At 53.6% G+C, this 17,814-nt stretch overlaps 1 protein-coding gene and 2 pseudogenes across 1 annotated transcript, besides 6 other annotated features; all 3 read left to right on the plus strand.

Moving 5' to 3' along the window:
* Positions 1-9,040: part of a sequence feature (areas not merged during assembly with more than two copies in the genome that could not be assigned to a particular haplotype) that runs on past the window's edge.
* On the plus strand, positions 1,035-4,247 carry Tc00.1047053508873.530 (annotated as a pseudogene).
* Positions 4,495-4,517: a microsatellite.
* Positions 4,893-9,623: a mobile genetic element.
* Positions 9,041-9,786: a sequence feature (heterozygous, non-Esmeraldo-like haplotype).
* Positions 9,787-17,814: a sequence feature (areas not merged during assembly with more than two copies in the genome that could not be assigned to a particular haplotype).
* Tc00.1047053508873.580 (mucin-associated surface protein (MASP), putative) lies at positions 10,229-11,326 on the plus strand (the record flags this gene model as incomplete). Its single annotated transcript, XM_816628.1, has 1 exon — positions 10,229-11,326. The coding sequence occupies one exon, from the start codon at positions 10,229-10,231 to the stop codon at positions 11,324-11,326; it is 1,098 nt and encodes a 365-aa protein (XP_821721.1).
* Positions 11,677-11,715: a sequence feature (AT_rich).
* Positions 15,177-17,810, plus strand: Tc00.1047053508873.590 (annotated as a pseudogene).

The following is a 17,814-nucleotide window of genomic DNA, read 5'->3' on the forward strand; positions in this document are numbered from 1 at the left end:
CACCGTAACTGTTTCTGTTTTGTTTTTATTGCATTGAGTGGGCGACCTCTCTCTCTCTCCCTCTGTGTGTTTTTTGCTTTACGGGGGCAATGAGTGTGTGTGTGCGTTGGTCGTCCCACGCTTCGGCATTTTTTTTTATTGTTTTTTTGTAAAGATAATTTTTTTATCCGTTTGCTTCAAAATTCTTTGCTGTTTTTTTTTTGTTATTAATTTGTGCATTTTAATGTTTTACTCCCCACCCCTTCTTTTTTTGCTTTCGGGGGGCAATCACTGTGAAGACTTTTTTTTTCTTTTTTACTCTTCCCTCCTTTAATTGTTTCTGCTGCACTCTTCCTGTGAGGGGTGCCGTGTGTTTCCGCCCAACTGCTCCACTCGCACACCCACCGACACGCTCATGACGACGGCCCTGTGCGCCTCGCCTGCTGCACACATGAGGAGGGGCCGCGACGAACGGCGCGCTGAGGGAGCCGTGACGTGTGGGCGTGCGACGAGGGCCTGTGGGGCGGAGCACACATTTCTTTCCCTCCTGTTTTTTGTTTTCTTTGCGGCGAGGGCGGGCAGACACCCGCAGCGCCACACACACAGCCACACCCTGCCGCCGTGTTTTTTTTTGTGGATGGTGTGTGCTGCCACCGTGCGTGATTGTTGAGGTTGAGGCCGTACCGAATGTACCGCTGCCATCCAGCTGTGCCTCTTGCTGTGTTGATGTGCCTCCCTGTGCTCCCATTTTTTTTGCACCTTCATCACATACCCACACACATATAAGTATTTGCACAGTGCTCTGTAGGAATGTTTTTGGTAACGAGGGACGTTGGCTTGCATTCCGTGCTGAAATGATGACGCTGCACGATGGCTTCCTCTGACGATGACAGTCGCTGTGTTCTCGGTACACATCCACACACTCCTCCTTGTCTCTCTGTGGGAGTGAGTGCAGCAGGAGCGTGGTCTATGGCTGCGGCTGTTGGTGCTGCGGAGGACGAGGCGCCGAGGGAGAAGAAGCTGAACCCATTGGGCGAGATTACGATGGCGGATGAATGCATTTTGACGGTCTTTTATCGGGCTTTTTCAGAAGTGCGGCGTGTCGCCGCCTGACGGGATGCCTGCACTCGGCACCCTTCGAGGCATTGTGTTCTTTCATTCAGTGTAATGCCACAATTATCATGACAGCACCTTCCCTCAACGGCTCTGAGTGTGACAATACGAATGACGGCAAGGAGAGCGATGAGGATTATGGTGACGACTTGCACCGAGGGGCGGATTCTTTGCGTGTCTTGGCACACGAATCCCGGGAGGGTTTGAATGCCGTTCCCACAATTCCCGGCCTTGCGGAACCGTTGGCTTTCGCGCTGTCACCCGCCGTAATTGGTGCCCATGCGTTGAGGCTGATCCATTTACCGTGGAGTTCACGCAGCAGCTCTCGAGTGGTTGTGCTGCTGGTCCCGCGTTGGCCCTTTCGCATGTATCTCAGCGTTGCCTGGCGTGTGATTTGATGTCTGTGTTGTCCGGGCCGCTGCCTCCAGTTTTCTTTTGGTGCCCAATAAGAAACACTTTGCGTTGCGGTGGATATTTATTTGTGTGGCCGTCGACGCACGTGACGATGCCCAACGGGTGCGTCTTTTGCTTGGCGGGCACGAGGGAGACTTCGGTGTGTGCCGACACCTTCGCGAACGTCTTTGTTGACGGATGCAAGCGAAAATAAGGGAGGTCTGTCCGCCGCATCTCTTAAGGCAGCTGCGGGGCACTCCGGACGCACAGAGTGAATGGATGGATGCCGCGCAGCTGGGGAGACCAGTTGTCTTCTCCGCCCTCCGTTGCCGGGGAATCGAGAATCCACAGCGCCGCTGCCAGCTGCATTTTACTGCTGGGGATCGACTGTTCTGAAGTTGCCCGTCTAATGTGAATCGCAGCGTCAGTGCAGGAAGACGCTTTCACGCATTGCGAGTAGTTGCCCCAGCCTCGAGCTCATCAATATTAACAGCGGGGAGCAATGCGTTTTGGTGGCCGGTGACGTTCAGACGAGTGTGTTTCACTTCACCCGCCTCGTATTTGTGGGGGACACTGCGCATCGACCCTCCCCAACAGTCCCACCACCTTCACTTTCCCTCGCCACCTGCTGCTCTCTGCTGACGGTACAGTTGTTTGGCTCCGCCAATAATGCGCTCGTGAAACTTCCTCTCCGCACGCTGCAGAATTATTGTTTTTGTTTTTGGCGGTGCAATAACTCCAGCGACACCGCAACTATGTGCAGCACAAACTAATCTCCGCAGTGGATCCTATTTTTCTGCACTGTCGCCGTTGTGGTCCTGTCATTGTGTACTTGGTGCAATTTTGTGGGGTTGGGCCAGTGCAGCCGTTGGATGTCGGGCTCGCTTTTGTTTTGGTTGCTTTTTGTTTCAGGGAGAACAAGTTTAATTTGTTTCACGATGAAGATAGTGGGAACACTGCCATGAGCAACTTTACGGAGTTTTATGGACTGGTGGAGGAAGATGGCGGAGGCGAGGGAAGAACTGGTGGCAGCAGTCGGCGTGTTTCTTCTCCCAGGGAGATGGAGACGCGTGGAGCAGAAACAACATCACTCCTGCCAACGACAATTCGACGCTTTGTGCGGGCGATGGAGGGCACGACAGACATGCCTGTTGCCTGCATTCTTCGTGTGACCGACGGATCGCGGCTGGTGGATGGTCGCCTTTCAACAATCATGCCGGAAGAATGGTGCACGCCAGGTGTATTCGAGAAGACAGGCCTCAGGCCGATTGAAGACGTTGAGGGATGCGCTGCAGTGGCGTTTTTGCTCTCTCGAAGCATTTTTATGTCAGGCCTTCTTGCCAGTTTGTTTTTGCCGTGGAGGCGTTGATGGCATGTGGTGCGGGTGTGGCGTCGACAGAGTCATCCACGCATTGTCTTAGAAGCGTTACTTTGAGTCGTGTCAGTCACGCCGTGTTTCCCTTTTTTCTTGCTGGGAGTCTTGTGGGTGTGCTTGAGCCCTTTTTCTCCAAGTTGTTTGCCGAAACGATCAAATGCTCCGCCGCTGCACATCGCCGGTTTTCCATGGCGGTGAATTGAGCAGGTGCCGGAGGAATTTCGGGCGGAGCAAACCGAAGTTTGCCTCACTTGCTGCTGACGCAGAGTCCGTTACTGAGGGAACACAATACGGAGGCGGACTGCCAGCGGAGCATCGCGTGGTGGCGCGCATTTCTCTCATTGGCGGGGTGACAACTGAACCTTCCAGTCAGCTGGACTCTGATATTCTGCTGCGCCCGATGGGACACGTTACCGCCATGGCAGAGCAGCCGTCTGACTCTCTTGATGACATCATGGCTTGGAGAGTGGGAGTTTCTCTCCCATTGTACCCAACAGAGCCGGCACTGGCACGTTGTTGCTGTGTTGATGACGACGCTGTGACGGAGGGAATAGCGGTTGTGTATTCACGATGAAACCTACCGGAGGCGTATTCATCACGTGCGTTTTCCACCTCCGCACGCGGTGGGTGGCGGTCCTTTGAGGATTATTGTGGACGGGCTGTTTAACCGCGGCCTTTTAGTGAATAGACTCTTTGTGGAAGATGGTGCAATCCGCGTGCGGCCCAACGGATGCCCCCAGTACTCCTTGGAGGAGTGTAGGCGAATCTTGCAGGGATTGATGAGGGACGACCTGCCTGTGATGTGGCATGAGGCAAGTAACCGTCGTTTGGCGCACTCAAGCAGCGTCCCCTATAATGCGCCTATCGGCTGTGACTTGCATGGACAAATGCAGACCGTCCACATTCTCGTGGAGTCGCAGCACGCACGTTGGGGCTTTTTTGAGTCCCCTCAATACTGTGAGTTTTCTTTTGAATGTGCCATCGCCAGAGAGCGAGATAACCCCGGCCAAGTTGGTTGTACTTTTCCAGGGACAAGAGAGTCGAATATTTGTTTCCTGTGTGCGGTACGTTGCTCTACCCTGCCTTCTGTACTGTTGCCTCTTTGACGACATTATTGACCCCTCTTTGCCACTGAGAAAGAGAGGGCTGGCTCCGAATACCTTTTATCTGCGGACGCAACTCTGCAGTCTTACGTGCCATATCTTCCACGCGTATTTCCGAGGGTACGCGTCATTTATCTGGACGCCAACAACGCCATCGTATCATCCTATGCGACACCCTTGCACCGTTGTTGTTGTCGTCACGGTAATTTTTTTTTTCCCCGACGGGAGTGAGAGAAGTTTCGTTTTTCACTTGTAAGATGTGTTGATTCCCACTGTGGGCGCTGAGAGCGTGCAGCGGAACGATGGCAAGCTTGCAGAAAATGTCTCGCGTAAAAAGTGGAGGGCCGTTTGTTGTGCAACTAAGGGGGAGATGGTTGTGGTTCTCTCCTCCTTCTAGTTTTTGGTGGCTGTTCTGTCGTTGTGTGTGTGTTTCCTGTGTGGATGCCGTTTTGCAGTGCGTGCAGTGTGCGAGTTGTGCCTGCCGCGGGAGGATGCATCATTACCGCGCACGCAACGGCGACGCTGCGACGATGTGTGTGTGTGTGTGTGTGTGTCTTTTTGCTGCACCTCTTTCTATTTCCCCTTTGCCTTTCTCTTCTCCGCTCTGTGCGCAGATCTGCTCACCGACTACAGCCACGCAACTCTACTGCTGTTGCTGCTCGCACGTGTACGCGAAAAACGATGATGATGGTATGGCGCGTGTGGAGACGGAGTTGTTGTGTGGATGCAAAGATTCCGGTGTGCACTGGCGCCCAGTCGGCGAGAGCAACTGGACTGCGTGTCGTACTGATAAGAAGCCAGACTCTCAAGATCTAACGGAAGAGGAGGCTTTCAATGCGATAGTCGGCGATTTTGCGGCGAGGAGCTGCTCGGATTACGGCGGCACGAATAATTCTGTAGGAACGGAGGAATATATGACTCCTGACCTCCACTGGCTCAGCCGGCCACCTCAACGTGGTGCCAGGGTCTAGTACTCTTTGCTAGAGAGGAAGCTAAGCGCCTACTGCCCATCCGCTGCACGCGGAGAGGCAGGAGACGCCGCACAAACGGGTCGGAAGGGCACCAGATGGAGCCATTTACATGGCTGCCCGCGGAGCGGTATTTCTATCCGCTGCTGAATTCCATCGGCGCTTATCAGCGCTATACATACCGTTTGCGTGCCGTATGTGACGCGCAACGACAAAAGCTACTGCTAAGCGGAGACATTGAGCAGAACCCAGGCCCCATAGCAGTACTCCAGATGAACGTTTCTTGCCTCACGCCGTCAAAACTCGCAACATTAATGGCGCAAGGAGCAGACATAATAGCCATCCAGGAGACTTGGAAGTCGTCAGAGCAGATCGCCAGCATGCACACAGGAGATTACGTGCTCTATGCACAGTCGCGCATCGGCAAGGGAGGCGGTGTGGCGGTGCTGGTGCGGAAAACTCTCCGCTCCAAGCGTATACCTCTCACCATCCCCCAGCATGACACCAGCCTTGAAGTGGTGGTGGTCCGGGTTGCTCTGGACCAGAACCGTGGTCTTATTGTAGCGAGTGCCTACATGAGACCACCACCGCAAGTAACGCAATCCTTCAGGCGGTTAGTAAACTGCCTTCCAGCCTCGTCGCCGCTCCTGCTGTGCGGGGATTTCAACATGCATCACCCACAGTGGGAGCCATTCTTGGAGACTTCTCCAAGCGAGGTTGCTGCAGAATTTTTAGAACTGTGCACGGATGCGGGACTCACCTTGGTTAACACCCCTGGTGAGATCACGTATGCCCGTGGCACAAGAGAACGATCCTGTATCGATCTGACATGGTCAAAGCATTTGACTGTGTCGGATTGGTCAGCTTCCGTGTCGCCGCTTAGTGATCATTATATGCTGACATTTACGCTGCATCAGGCATTTAAGGACACCATACCTTCGGCACCTAGGATATTCTACAGTTGGGGGAAGTGCAAGTGGGATTTATTCATCAGGGACTTCGACGCACAACTTCCGGCATACGACTATAAAAAGCAGTCCACCGGCATTAAGGCTTTCACGAGAGCGCTTATAACTTCGTATCGACGACACTGCCCCCGCGGCATGCACAAGGACGGTCCCAGGCTTTGGGACGACACTCTCATGGAGGCAGAGCGGATGGCTACCGACAGCAAGGCCCGCTATCTACAGTCGCCGACGCCCGACCGTGAGGCAGAAATGCAACGGACAAGGAGTCAATTCTTCCTCCTGCTCCGAGAGCGCTTGCGCAACACGTATCTACGCCGCATCAGCAAGTTAAATCCAGGCGAGCCACTCGCATGGAAATACATTTCCGGACGAAAAAAGGCATCACTTCCATCTCCCACATCAATTTTATTAGGAGATGGTCAACACACTTATAAAACAGCAAGGAGAGCAGCGAATGCTCTCAATCGCATCTTTCTTCCATTTCACCCCTCTCACAAGGCAGTTAGGTTTTCCAGAGGCATCAACAGACAGAGTACATCCTTGAACATTAATGCTTCTTTTCTTTTTGGGCAGCAGAACAACAGCGAGTCTGCTGCCTCATTTACTTCAGGTTCTTCACTCTCATCTAGTTCTGAGCCACAGGATAAAAACGAAGCTGCCACCACATCTGGTTTAGTTGCTCATCTTCACTCCCCTCTTGATGCACCTTTTAATCGTACGGAACTGCTTGCTGCGCTACGTAATACGCCGTATGGCAAGGCCCCCGGACCGGATGAAGTCCACAGTGAGGCACTGCGACATATTTCGTCAAAGGGCCTCCGATTCCTTCTTCGTTGCATTAACCACAGCTGGACGACCGGTACGATTCCGGTTGAGTGGAGACGCGCTACCATCGTTCCACTCTTAAAACCCGGTAAGTCACCGGAACTGCTTGAGTCGTATCGACCCATCAGCCTTACCTCCATTGTGAGTAAGGTTGCTGAGAAAATGGTACTGAAGAGATTGCTTTGGGTGTGGACGCCGCACCCCCACCAGTATGCATATCGTAGTATGCGTACTACGACGATGCGGCTGGCACACCTGATACACGAAGTGGAGCATAATAGAAATCATTATTTCCAAGTGAGCCTTCCCAAGAAGAGCGGTATTGGCAATCAACTCCACTACAGACCCCATCGGACCCTGCTAGTGTTGGTTGACTTCAGCAAGGCTTTTGGCTCCATAGATCATCGAGTCCTCAGTCGCTTGCTGGCTAATATTCCGGGGGTGAATTGTAGAAGGTGGCTTAGAAACTTTCTATGTGGTCGCTACGCGAAGACACGAGTTGGCCACAGACACGGCGATCGGCGTCCCATGCTGCGAGGAGTTCCTCAGGGGTCCGTGCTGGGACCGTATTTGTTCTCCCTTTACGTACACCCACTTCTCAATCTGCTGAACAGCTTTGCGGGTGCCACAGCAGACATGTATGCGGACGACCTCTCTATTATCGTTAAGGGGCAGTCCCGGGAAGACGCCATTCCCACTGCCAACATGGTTCTTCAAAAGCTGCATGCGTGGAGTCAGGAAAATGGCCTGGCCATCAACCCGTCAAAGTGTGAAGCTGCTTGGTTCACACTTTCCACGCACACGGAGTCAGATTATGATCGTGAAGGAAAGTGGCCGCTGGTAGTGGCTGGATGTCAAATCCCAGTCATGACCATGGGGGCATCGCGAACTACGAAGCTTCTCGGCATGGATCTCGATCCACGACTGACGCTAAATGTGGCGGCCTCCAAGCAATGCGCTGCCACTTCGCAACGGATATCGCTGCATAGCGCACAAAGAGGCGGGACCATCTCCACATGACCTACGCACGTTCGTCATTGGATACGGTGCTTCCAAATTACGCTATGGCAGCGAGCTCATATGGGCAGTAGCGACGGATTCAGCGAAGAATGAGGTGCAGAAGACGTACGCAACTCTAGCACGCATTGTCAGCGGAGTTCCGAGCACTGTCGACCCGGAATCCGCACTGCTGGAGGCTAATATGCCGCCGCTCCACGTCCTTTGCCTGCGCGCGCGGCTCTCAATATTTGAGAACACACGCGCATGCCAGATGGACTGGATGCGGAGACCCCCGCCTGAGCCACCGCCTCGCGCTGGTTTCCGCATCTCGCCATTATCTCGGGACGAGCTATATGCCTTCGTAGACGCATACGCAAAGGACTATGGCATCACCGAGAGCTCACCACGCGAAGAGCGGTTCTTTCGCAGCTCCATTCCTCCCTGGTTTGCGGCCTCCGCACACCGGGTCACCATCGGTGTGGAACTTCCGATAGACCACTCAATAACTGACGAGGAAGAGCTGATACGGGAAAAGCGCAGAGTCAGCGAAGAGGCTCTAGCGCTGCACAGCCATCGTTCGTGGATACTTGCGACCGATGGCGGTGTCGACGTTCCCAAGTCAGCAGGGGTTGGAATACTGCTTTCATCCCCCAACTCATCGGAGATAATAGAAAAGGCCAGCATAAACTGCGGTGCACGCCCATGCAGCTACAGGACGGAATCCCGTGCGCTGCTTCTAGCCCTAGAGAAGCTGATGATCCCTCGTATCCAGCACAGGCATAAAACCCTGCTTGTGGTTACGGACAGTCAGTCTCTTCCAGCGGCTCTAAACAAGGGCCCGCTCAGTCAGACAGACTGGACGGAGGATCAGATCTGGCAGCGTCTCTTGACACTGACGTGTGCTGGCTGACCCGTGCACCTGCAGTTTTGTTACGGACATTGCGGAGTACATGCTAACGAGCTTGCAGATCAGTATGCGACGCAGACTATGGAAAGTGGACAATACACGGAGCAAGGAATCACACCTTTATGGCATACGGATCTGCTGACATGTTTTACTACCCAGCTCACCAACAGGTGGCGTAGTACCATTCGTCAAGACACTCATCGCTACTTGCTTTGCGGCACAAGGCCATCAGATCTCAGCGGTAAGGACCTGATCACTCAGGAAGTTCTACACCGTCAGGAACTGGTTCACCTCGCAAGGGCAAGGTGCGGGGAATCTGAGCTCTGGGGCCGACTATACTGGGCTGTGAGAGATTGCACAAACCAATGCCGATTCTGCAACATCTCACCGGAACAGTCTGCATATATGCGCTCTAACAACGATCCAACTGCACCGGGGACGGACACTGTTCCCCCGTCGGCGAGGGAGGAAGACGTCTCTCCAGTAAGGAGACGGACCCTCACACGCCGTCGGAAGGAGAAATGTCCGCGCTGTGATTCTACATTGACGGGATTCTCGGGTCTCGTCAGTCACTGTCGGTCATTTCATCCGGAACATCCTCCACCGCTTCCCGAGCTCAAATGCGATTTCTGTGACATGGTTTTCCCCACACGGAGAAGCACCGCACCGCAAAGAAGTCGCTGCGCACACAACCCAGAAGCCACACGACATCTAAAGAGAGGTGCCAGGCGGCGATCTCTGCTGCCGCAGGATCAGCCAGCTTCCACAAGCACGCCAATCGGCCCGCAGGAAACCTTGCATCATCTGCTTCTAGAATGTCCAGGCACCTTGGCTGTGCGTCAACGGCTGGGCATTGAACAGGACCTTCGCCTCGGAAAGTTCTCTCAATGGCAGTTGCTTCATAGCAGGAAAGTTTTGTCGTTGCTCGAACACCTCTTCGGCACTCAGATGGCATTGTATAGCTAGACGCGTTGGTAAGAGTAGAAAAAAAAACGACAACCCGCGCACCGTCACGTCTTCGTGAAGTCGACGGCAGCCTCAGCAGCTCTGCGTGGGTGTGTGCCCCGCTGCTGCTCGCCGTATCCGCGCTGGCGTACACCGCTCTGGGCTGAAGAGGTGTATGCGGGCTGTGCGTGCCAGCACTCAACCGCGGGGATTTGTGCGCGTCTACTGCGTTCCGATGTAAATAAATAAGATAAAATAATGATTGTGTTTTGCTTCACATGCTTCCGCTGCCCTGCTGTGTGCTCCGTTTTGCTGCTCCCTGTATCCGTCACGTTGAACGCATCCCAGACACACTCATACGCATGGCACGCACACGACTGTTTGCGTGGAATCACATTTGAGGATGGGTGCATGCACACTGGAGACATTTGGGTGCAATTTTTTGTTTTTTGTTCTTTTAGTGTTTTTCTTGTTGTTAAATTATTACGGGGCGTTGTGCATTTTTTGACTTTTGTTGGTTTAATGTTTCACATTGAATGCATGCTGCTGCCGCTGGTGGTTTTTTACTGTGACTTGTCTCTCCTTTTGCTTTTTCACCCTGCGTTGACGGGATGTTAGTTTGTGCTGAAGGCTACACGCAAGTGACAGGAGTGATGGCGATGATGATGACTGGCCGTGTGCTGCTGGTGTGTGCCCTCTGCGTGCTGTGGTGCGGTGCCGGCGGTAGATGTGACGGGGAGGACACGGCACTTGTTGTCGCTTCGCCTGGTGGTCGTTCGAACGACGGTCAAAGCGGGCCGGGACCAGCACCACCTTCACCGACAGGAATACGCACATCAGGTCCAGCATCAATAGTACCAGAGAGTGAAGGATCACAAAAAATAATTGCAGGAACGTATTCAGAAGGAAGGGGAGAAAAAAATTATCAAGACGAAGATGGAGAAGAGGAAAGCGTTGCAGAAGACGGTGAAAATTCGAGACATCACGAAGGGCTTTCAGAGCAGCCAACGCAACAAGAAGTATCTCACGAAGAAACTCCAGAAGGAAAAGGATTGAAAGAAAGACTAGAAGAAAAAGATGTGTATCCACCAGGAGAGGAAGTAATAAAAGGGGCACAACAGTCACAATCGCAACAACCACCGCCACAACAATTGCAGGTACAAATAACAGCACCGGCAGGAAGAGAAGGCACAACTGCAGCAACAGGGCCAGCACGACCACCAGCACCCGCAGAACCACCATCAATGGATGGAAGTCGAACAATAGAACCAACAGATTCACGGAGTCCATCACAAGAATCGCATGATAAGTCACCGCTACTAACCAAAACGGAGTCCAGTGCACCTGATCCGCCTTTAAAAGATGCTTTCCCAGAGCAACATGGTCAAGAAACAACCACACCGGATTCGGTGATGAGTGCACCTGCAGGACGTCAAGCGAGAATTGCAACACCATCTACTTCTACAAATGACAGTGGTGAAGCCCAGAGTAAGGCGGATGGGAATGACGCTCAACGGCCCAACCCAAACGAATCACACGACGAATCCGATTCTGGCAAAACCAAAGTTCCCACAACACTCAGTGAGGCAGCAACACAAGCAACAGAAACAGTCGCCGCCACCCAAACAAACCATACGAAGACTATAGGCGACAGTGACGACAGCACCGCGGCCTCCCACACCACCTCCCCTCTTTTGCTTCTTCTTGCTGTTGTTTCGTGTGCGGCTGCTGCTGCGGTGGTGGCCGCGTGAGAGTGAGGGAGAGAGAGCCGTGCACCGCCCGCACACACACTCGTCCTTCTCTCACTCTCTCTGTGTGTGTCCCCTTGCATGGACTTTCGCCCTCACCTCACCCCACGCAGCACACACATAATGTGCCCATTGTATATATGCATGCACACCCATGCAGGCCGTTGGTGCTCTCTTTTGCACGACACGCACCGCTGCCGTCCTGCCCGGCTGCATGGGCGGAGCACCGTAACTGTTTCTGTTTTGTTTTTATTGCATTGAGTGGGCGACCTCTCTCTCTCTCTCCCTGTGTGTGTGTTTTGCTTTACGGGAGCAATGAGAGTGTGTGTGCGCTGGTCGTCCCACGCTTCGGCTTTTTTATTGTTTTTTTTTGTAATTTTTAAAATATTTTTCGGTTTGTTTTAAAATTCTTTTTTTATTTTTATGTGCTTGTTGCTTTTTTTCACATCCCTCTTTTTTTGCTTTTGGGGGCAATCACTGTGGACGTTCTTTTTTCTTTTCTACTCTTCCCTCTTTAATTGTTGCTGCACTCTTCCTGTGAGGGGTGCCGTGTGTTCCCGCCCAACTGCTCCACTCGCACACCCACCGACACGCTCATGACGACGGCCCTGTGCGCCTCGCCTGCTGCACGCATGAGGAGGGGCCGCGACGAACGGCGCGCTGAGGGAGCCGTGACGTGTGGGCGTGCGACGAGGGCCTGTGGGGCGGAGCACACATTTCTTCCCTCTTGTTTTGTTTTCTTGCGGCCAGGGCGGGCAGACACCCGCAGCGCCACACACACAGCCACACCCTGCCGCCGTGTTTTTTGTTTTTCTTTTTCTTTTGCTGCGCTCACTCTCCCGATGGAGTGACGCGACCGCCGTCATGTCTGCGTGCTTCTCTCAGTCCCCACACACACGAGTGACTGTGCTCTGCGGGCCGCACTCACGCGCCGATGGGAGGGCTGAGGGGAGCAGCAACACGCAGATGACCCCGCGAAATATAAACGATGTGCGGACACACAGAGGGTCGGATGGTTGAAAGACATTTAAATACCTTTTAATTTTATTTGCGGGCAAAATATGCAGACAGTTTGGTGTGGCCACACGGCAGCCAGCTGCCTTTTGTTAATTTGTGCGGAGCAGTAATGGACGATTTCTTTTTCATTTATAATTATTTTGTGTGATGGGGCTTGTGTAGGATGAAGGGGAAAGCTTTTTTTTGTTTTGAATAAATGTTGTGTGAATTGCCGCTGCTTGGGCTGCAGTGCAGTCATGAGTTTGGGCGGTCTTCTTCTTGTTGCTTCTGCCATGCAACTCCGCTGTACATTTTTTGTGCGTCCCTCCACATACACTGCTCCTTTTTTCTACTTCTTTGCTTTGCTTTCTGCAGACACACATAACCACACACACACAAGATGCACATTGCAGTGGATTTGGATGCCCCCTTTGTAGTGCATGCTGGCGGTTGCGTGTGGCTGCTGCTTCTTCCGTGGGCATGAGGAGAAGGAGGAGGAGGGAGAGGGAGCGCGCACCGCGAGTCACTCTTCCTGCGGGTGTGATGCGCGCGGTGGGCTGCGACCGCTGTGGAGGGCCGCTTCTCTTTGGTGTGCGCTTCCCCGCCGTTGTGCCGTGCGTTTGCGCATGTCATTTGTTATGCGCGTGCGCGCTGGGCATGTTTTTCCGAGGCGTTGGGCGGCTGCCACCTTTCTATGGCGGTTTGTGTGAGTGGACACGTGCGGATGGGGGCAGGGCGTATGGAGTGAAGGAATGGCGTGAGGAAAGGGGAATTTGATTCGGATGGTATTTGGACCAGATTCATTTGGCTGCGGTGTACACATGCACGACGGATGTGTTTCCGCATAATGGGGGAGGATGCGACAGGATTTTCCGAAGTGGCCCGTCAATGCAATATGGGTTTTATAGCATCGAGGCACAGTGGTCTTCCTGCAATGGCTGGTGACGGCCCCTAGTGGACCGGTGTATTTATGCTGCTGCTGCTGCTCGAGGAGGCGTAGAAGCGCGAGTTGAGGTGAGCGGCGGAAGGGCCGCACATCTCGCAGTGATGGTCGTCGTTGGCCCACCGGGTGCCTCTGAAGGTTTTGTTGGATGCAGCGTCCTTATGCCCGTCTCCGGATGGCGGCATCCCTGATGCAGCCAAGGGACGGGGCTGGGAGCGACTGTGAGACGCAAGCACGTGTGGATGTTTTGAGCGGCCGGCGCACCGCACGCTGAGCGCATGGCGCGGTGAGGACCGGATCCAGAAAAGGGACACCGCGTGGGACGTCAATCTTCGCTGCAGCGACCGCCACCGAATTCGGATTTGCTCGCACCTTCTGCGGTCCCTCTTCCTCCCTCACTTCTGTGCCGAGGACTGTGCCGCGGGATCCAGCAGCGCGATGTTTGGCCGCAGGAGCATGGCTCGAACAAATGATTTGTGGGAGGGGGATGTGCACTGCGACGATACGAAGGAAAAAAATAGTTGCGAGACGACCACCACCACAAGACCGGAGTGAAGTTGTGTTTTGTCCACTTGCGCGAGGGCAGCCTGCCACCTGGTCGGTTGGGAGGATTATTATTTTTTTTTTTGCGTCGTTGCGCTCTCTTTTTATTCCGCTGCGTTTTCTTGCGGACCTGCGAAGGGAGATTTGCAAGAAGTTCCTGCGAGGCGTCCGTGCCGTCGTCGGAAAAGCGGATTCCCCCTTAAGAAACGCTACTTTATAAATTTGTTTTGGGCGGGGAGTTCCTGTCGATTCACTGCGACTTTGTTTTGCGGATTTGATGCGTGTGTTTCCGAGCGGTTCGGTCTGTGCTCCCAGTCCACTCGGATGTGGTGTGCGCGTCGACGTGAAGGTGCCTGCCAGTCGTTTTATTGCCTCCCCCTGTGGCTGCCTTCCTCCCTTCCTGAGGTCCTGCGGCCTCCTGACAAGATGTTTTGGAGAAGGCGTTGCCGCTCTTATCGTCCATGGTATTTTGATTCTGGTGTCGCGGTCAGGAGACATTGAACGAGAGGGTTTGCTGCCCTCCTGTTTTATTTGTCCTCTCTGCCTGACGGCCAGTTCTACACAAGCGTGCTCCTCGGCACCTCAGTTGGTGCTGGCGGGTTTGCTCACAGTTGTCACTGGCAATCGCATGCGCCAACTCTTCACTGCTCCTTTTCAGTGTCGCATTTTTTTATTGATTGACGGACGCCATTCTGTCCGGCGTGCTACCTTGATTGGATTGTGTGGGACTGCTCGCCAACGCCATCGGAGAAAACAGGCTGACTTTTTACGTGTTTAAATGCCGTCTTGCGCGCAGGTATTTTTTTTACATTTTCCGTTGGGCACTCAAACAGCGAGGAGTCCGGAGCTATGCGTGCGTGGAATTCTTCCTGCCATGTGGACTGCGGGCAACACCGAGGGGATGCCAATTTGACTCCGCATAGTTGTTGTGTCTCTTTGCGGTGTTGGCAGGGAAATTTCGTACAGCCTGCTACTGCCGGTGTGTCCTCAAATGTTGTCACTCCATGCGAATAATGTGCTTCAGCGAATGAGGTGTTGATTGGGTTTGTGTGCACTCTGATTGTGTTTGCTACTTTGTGCGGGCACGCAATACTTGAGTGGTGGGAAAATGGAGCGGGGCGATGCATGGCTGCGTCTCGCCCATTGTTCACTGCACGATGGCGTGGTGCGCATTGTGGTGCTGACTCTGCGATGTGACTGCGGTCTCCTGTGCGACAATGGTGGTGGGTGGAGGAGAGTGTTGACCCGCTGCGTGACGGTGGGATCGTGTTCTCTTTTTATCCTTTCGTGAATGTGCACACTCATTACTGGTGTCGGTGATGGGGCAAACAGACCGACAAAGTGAATAAAGCAAAATAAAAAAGAGTATAATGTGGCGGTGTTGGGGTTGGTTGGACATTGCGTTGCTGCGGGGGCGGTGGGCCTCGGCTGCTTCACCGACAGGCGTTGCAGTGCGGCTACGTGGCGCACCGACCACCGAGCCGTGCGAGTGCCACGCCCAACGCCATTGGGACTGCGGGACAAAACAGCCGCGACTGTCCTTTGGAGCCAGCGGCACCTGTTGGCCGCAGTTGGGCGGTGCGAGTGGGATGCTTCACCACACGGGTGTTGTGATGGCACATCGCCGCGGCTCTTGTGATGGTTCCGGCGCTGCAGCTCGACATGTGGCGGGGAGTAAAGTGTGGCCGCAGTGGACCATGAGCAGCACCAACATGAGGCTGAGTGATTTCCTTTGGAATTATGTTGGCGGCAGGGCGGCCGTTGATGAAAGACTACAATGTGACGATGGAGATGTTTTTTCAGGAGCCGGATGATTACGTACATGACCAGCGGCTTCTTGAAGAAATTCTTAACTTAACTGCGCACCAAGCGCTGGAGGCCATTACTAAGCCTCTTCACGAAGGTGTGCTCTCTTTCGGGCAACGTAGGGACTATGAAAGAAAAGGATACGATTACTCCTCTTTCAAGGGAACACCAACCGGAGTACTCACGCAGGTACCGACAGAAGCGAGGCGGGAGGCAGCGGAAAGGCTAAGACGAACGCAAGAAATGAAGTTTACCATTTCCACTAATATCGAAGACGTACTGTTCAAAGGAGGAGTTCGCGTCAATGAAATGAGGCTGAACGACTTTCTTACGATGGAACTGGACGGCAGGGGCGTTGCGGACACCAATCGGGATGTCTTGCCGGAGGAGTTTTTCAAGGACCCCACGAAGTATATCCCTGATAAAGGAGCGTTGAACGAAATGCAGGCATCCGGTCATTATTTGAGTATGAAGCGAGCTGTGAAGGGTGAAGTGATCTTCGACGAGGATATACGCAAGCTATGCGATAAGGGTGTCAACAACCTACCGGGGTGGTCATTAACTGCTGCGGAGGTAAAAGCAACTGTTCATAACTCCAACAAACATTTCTTGGATGCAGCTGCCGAGGATGCGAGGAACCCAACGAGGACGAGCACACCGATGAAACTGGAGGGATTGTATGAGTCTCTGCACAATGCGAGGTGGAGCCATGCGGTGGAACTTCCGGACGGCGTGGAGCGAAAGAAAACGGGGACGGGAATGGGGGTGCATGAGGGGAAGCCAGAACAGTCATGGTCGTACAAGAAAGCTGACGACGCTATCGAAAAGAATGACGCTGTGCAGCAATTCGGTGCGGCACCTCCCGTGCTGATGGTGCTCACCTCGGAGAGGGGATGGCCGTACTCGTGGCATACGATACAGGATCTTCCTAAGGACGTTTTTGTAAACTGTGAGGTGGATCGAGCGTGGCAGACCGTCAAGGGCGATGTAACCGCGTGGTTCAGTCCTCACGGTGTGACCGACTTTGAGCCCAAGCGACGTGTGCTGATGGGGACGCCCGGGATCGGGAAATCGGTGGCTGCCGGCTCGTACCTCCTCTACCAGCTGCTGCACTGCGGTGTCGAGAAACTCCCTGTGGTTGTCCACTGTTTTGGTGGAGGAGATGCGTACGTGTCTGACAAGACCACCAGAGCGGTGACAAGATGCAGCGATGAGGGCATGTGCATCTCGGAGTTGAGAAGTTTGAGGGGGCACGGGAGGAATGTGTATATTATCTACGATGTGGCAAAGGAGGGAACGCCGCCACCGAGACATTTTGCGCCTACTTCTGGATGGAGCATGATTGCGGTGTCATCCCCAGAGGTAGCCAACTATGATGAGTGGGAGAAGCAGCTACAAGCCGCGAGAATCATCGTGAATTGCCCCGACGAGGTGGATGTGAAGGCGATGTGCGCCCGGATAACGCGTGGCGGGACCAAAGAGAAACAGGCGGAGTGCTGGAAAGAGGTCAAGAACACATGTATCTTTTGGGACCGATTCCACGTCACGTCTTTGATGAGGAGGCGTTTAATGGACGCTGTGGAGCGGTGAAGTTTGCATTGCAATCGATCAACGAGGTAACTATGAAAGAGTACTTTTCACGGGGAGGTGAGTCGCCATGGTACTCTGAGGATCCGTCCCACAGGCTTGTGAAAGTTGTTCGGGAAACATACGCAGGCGGTGTGATCCTTTTCAATGCACCGATATCTGCTTGCCTCGAGGAACGGACATTGGAACGCCTCCCAAGTGTAGCAGAATAAATTAGCTTTTGAGGCTGATGTTGGCGTCGAAGGATAATATTTTGCCGATGTTTTTTGGATGGCTTGCTTTGAAATCGTTCACGGAGAGTGCCTTTGCCAAGGCAATAGCGACGAAACCCACGGAGTTTGAGCCGCCAACAGGACGTCAAGCGAAGCCCTGCGTCTTGAAGTTGGCCCTGAATTGCATCCCAAGGGAGATGAAGGTTTGCTGCCGAGTGAATATGAAAAAACGACCCGTAAAATGAAGCACGGGGTGCTGCACACACCGTGGGCCACAAACTCTTCGCTGGTGGACGCCTTTTTTTTTCTCGGAGTCCAATCCAATGACGGTGGTTGGGCTGCGGATGGCTACGGCGGGTGGGCGCCACACCACCGCCAGCACTGTGGGGCAGTTCACTGAGTGC

This window comes from Trypanosoma cruzi, genomic scaffold (assembly GCF_000209065.1).
Source record: "Trypanosoma cruzi strain CL Brener 1047053517083 genomic scaffold, whole genome shotgun sequence".
NCBI classification, from domain to species: domain Eukaryota; phylum Euglenozoa; class Kinetoplastea; order Trypanosomatida; family Trypanosomatidae; genus Trypanosoma; species Trypanosoma cruzi.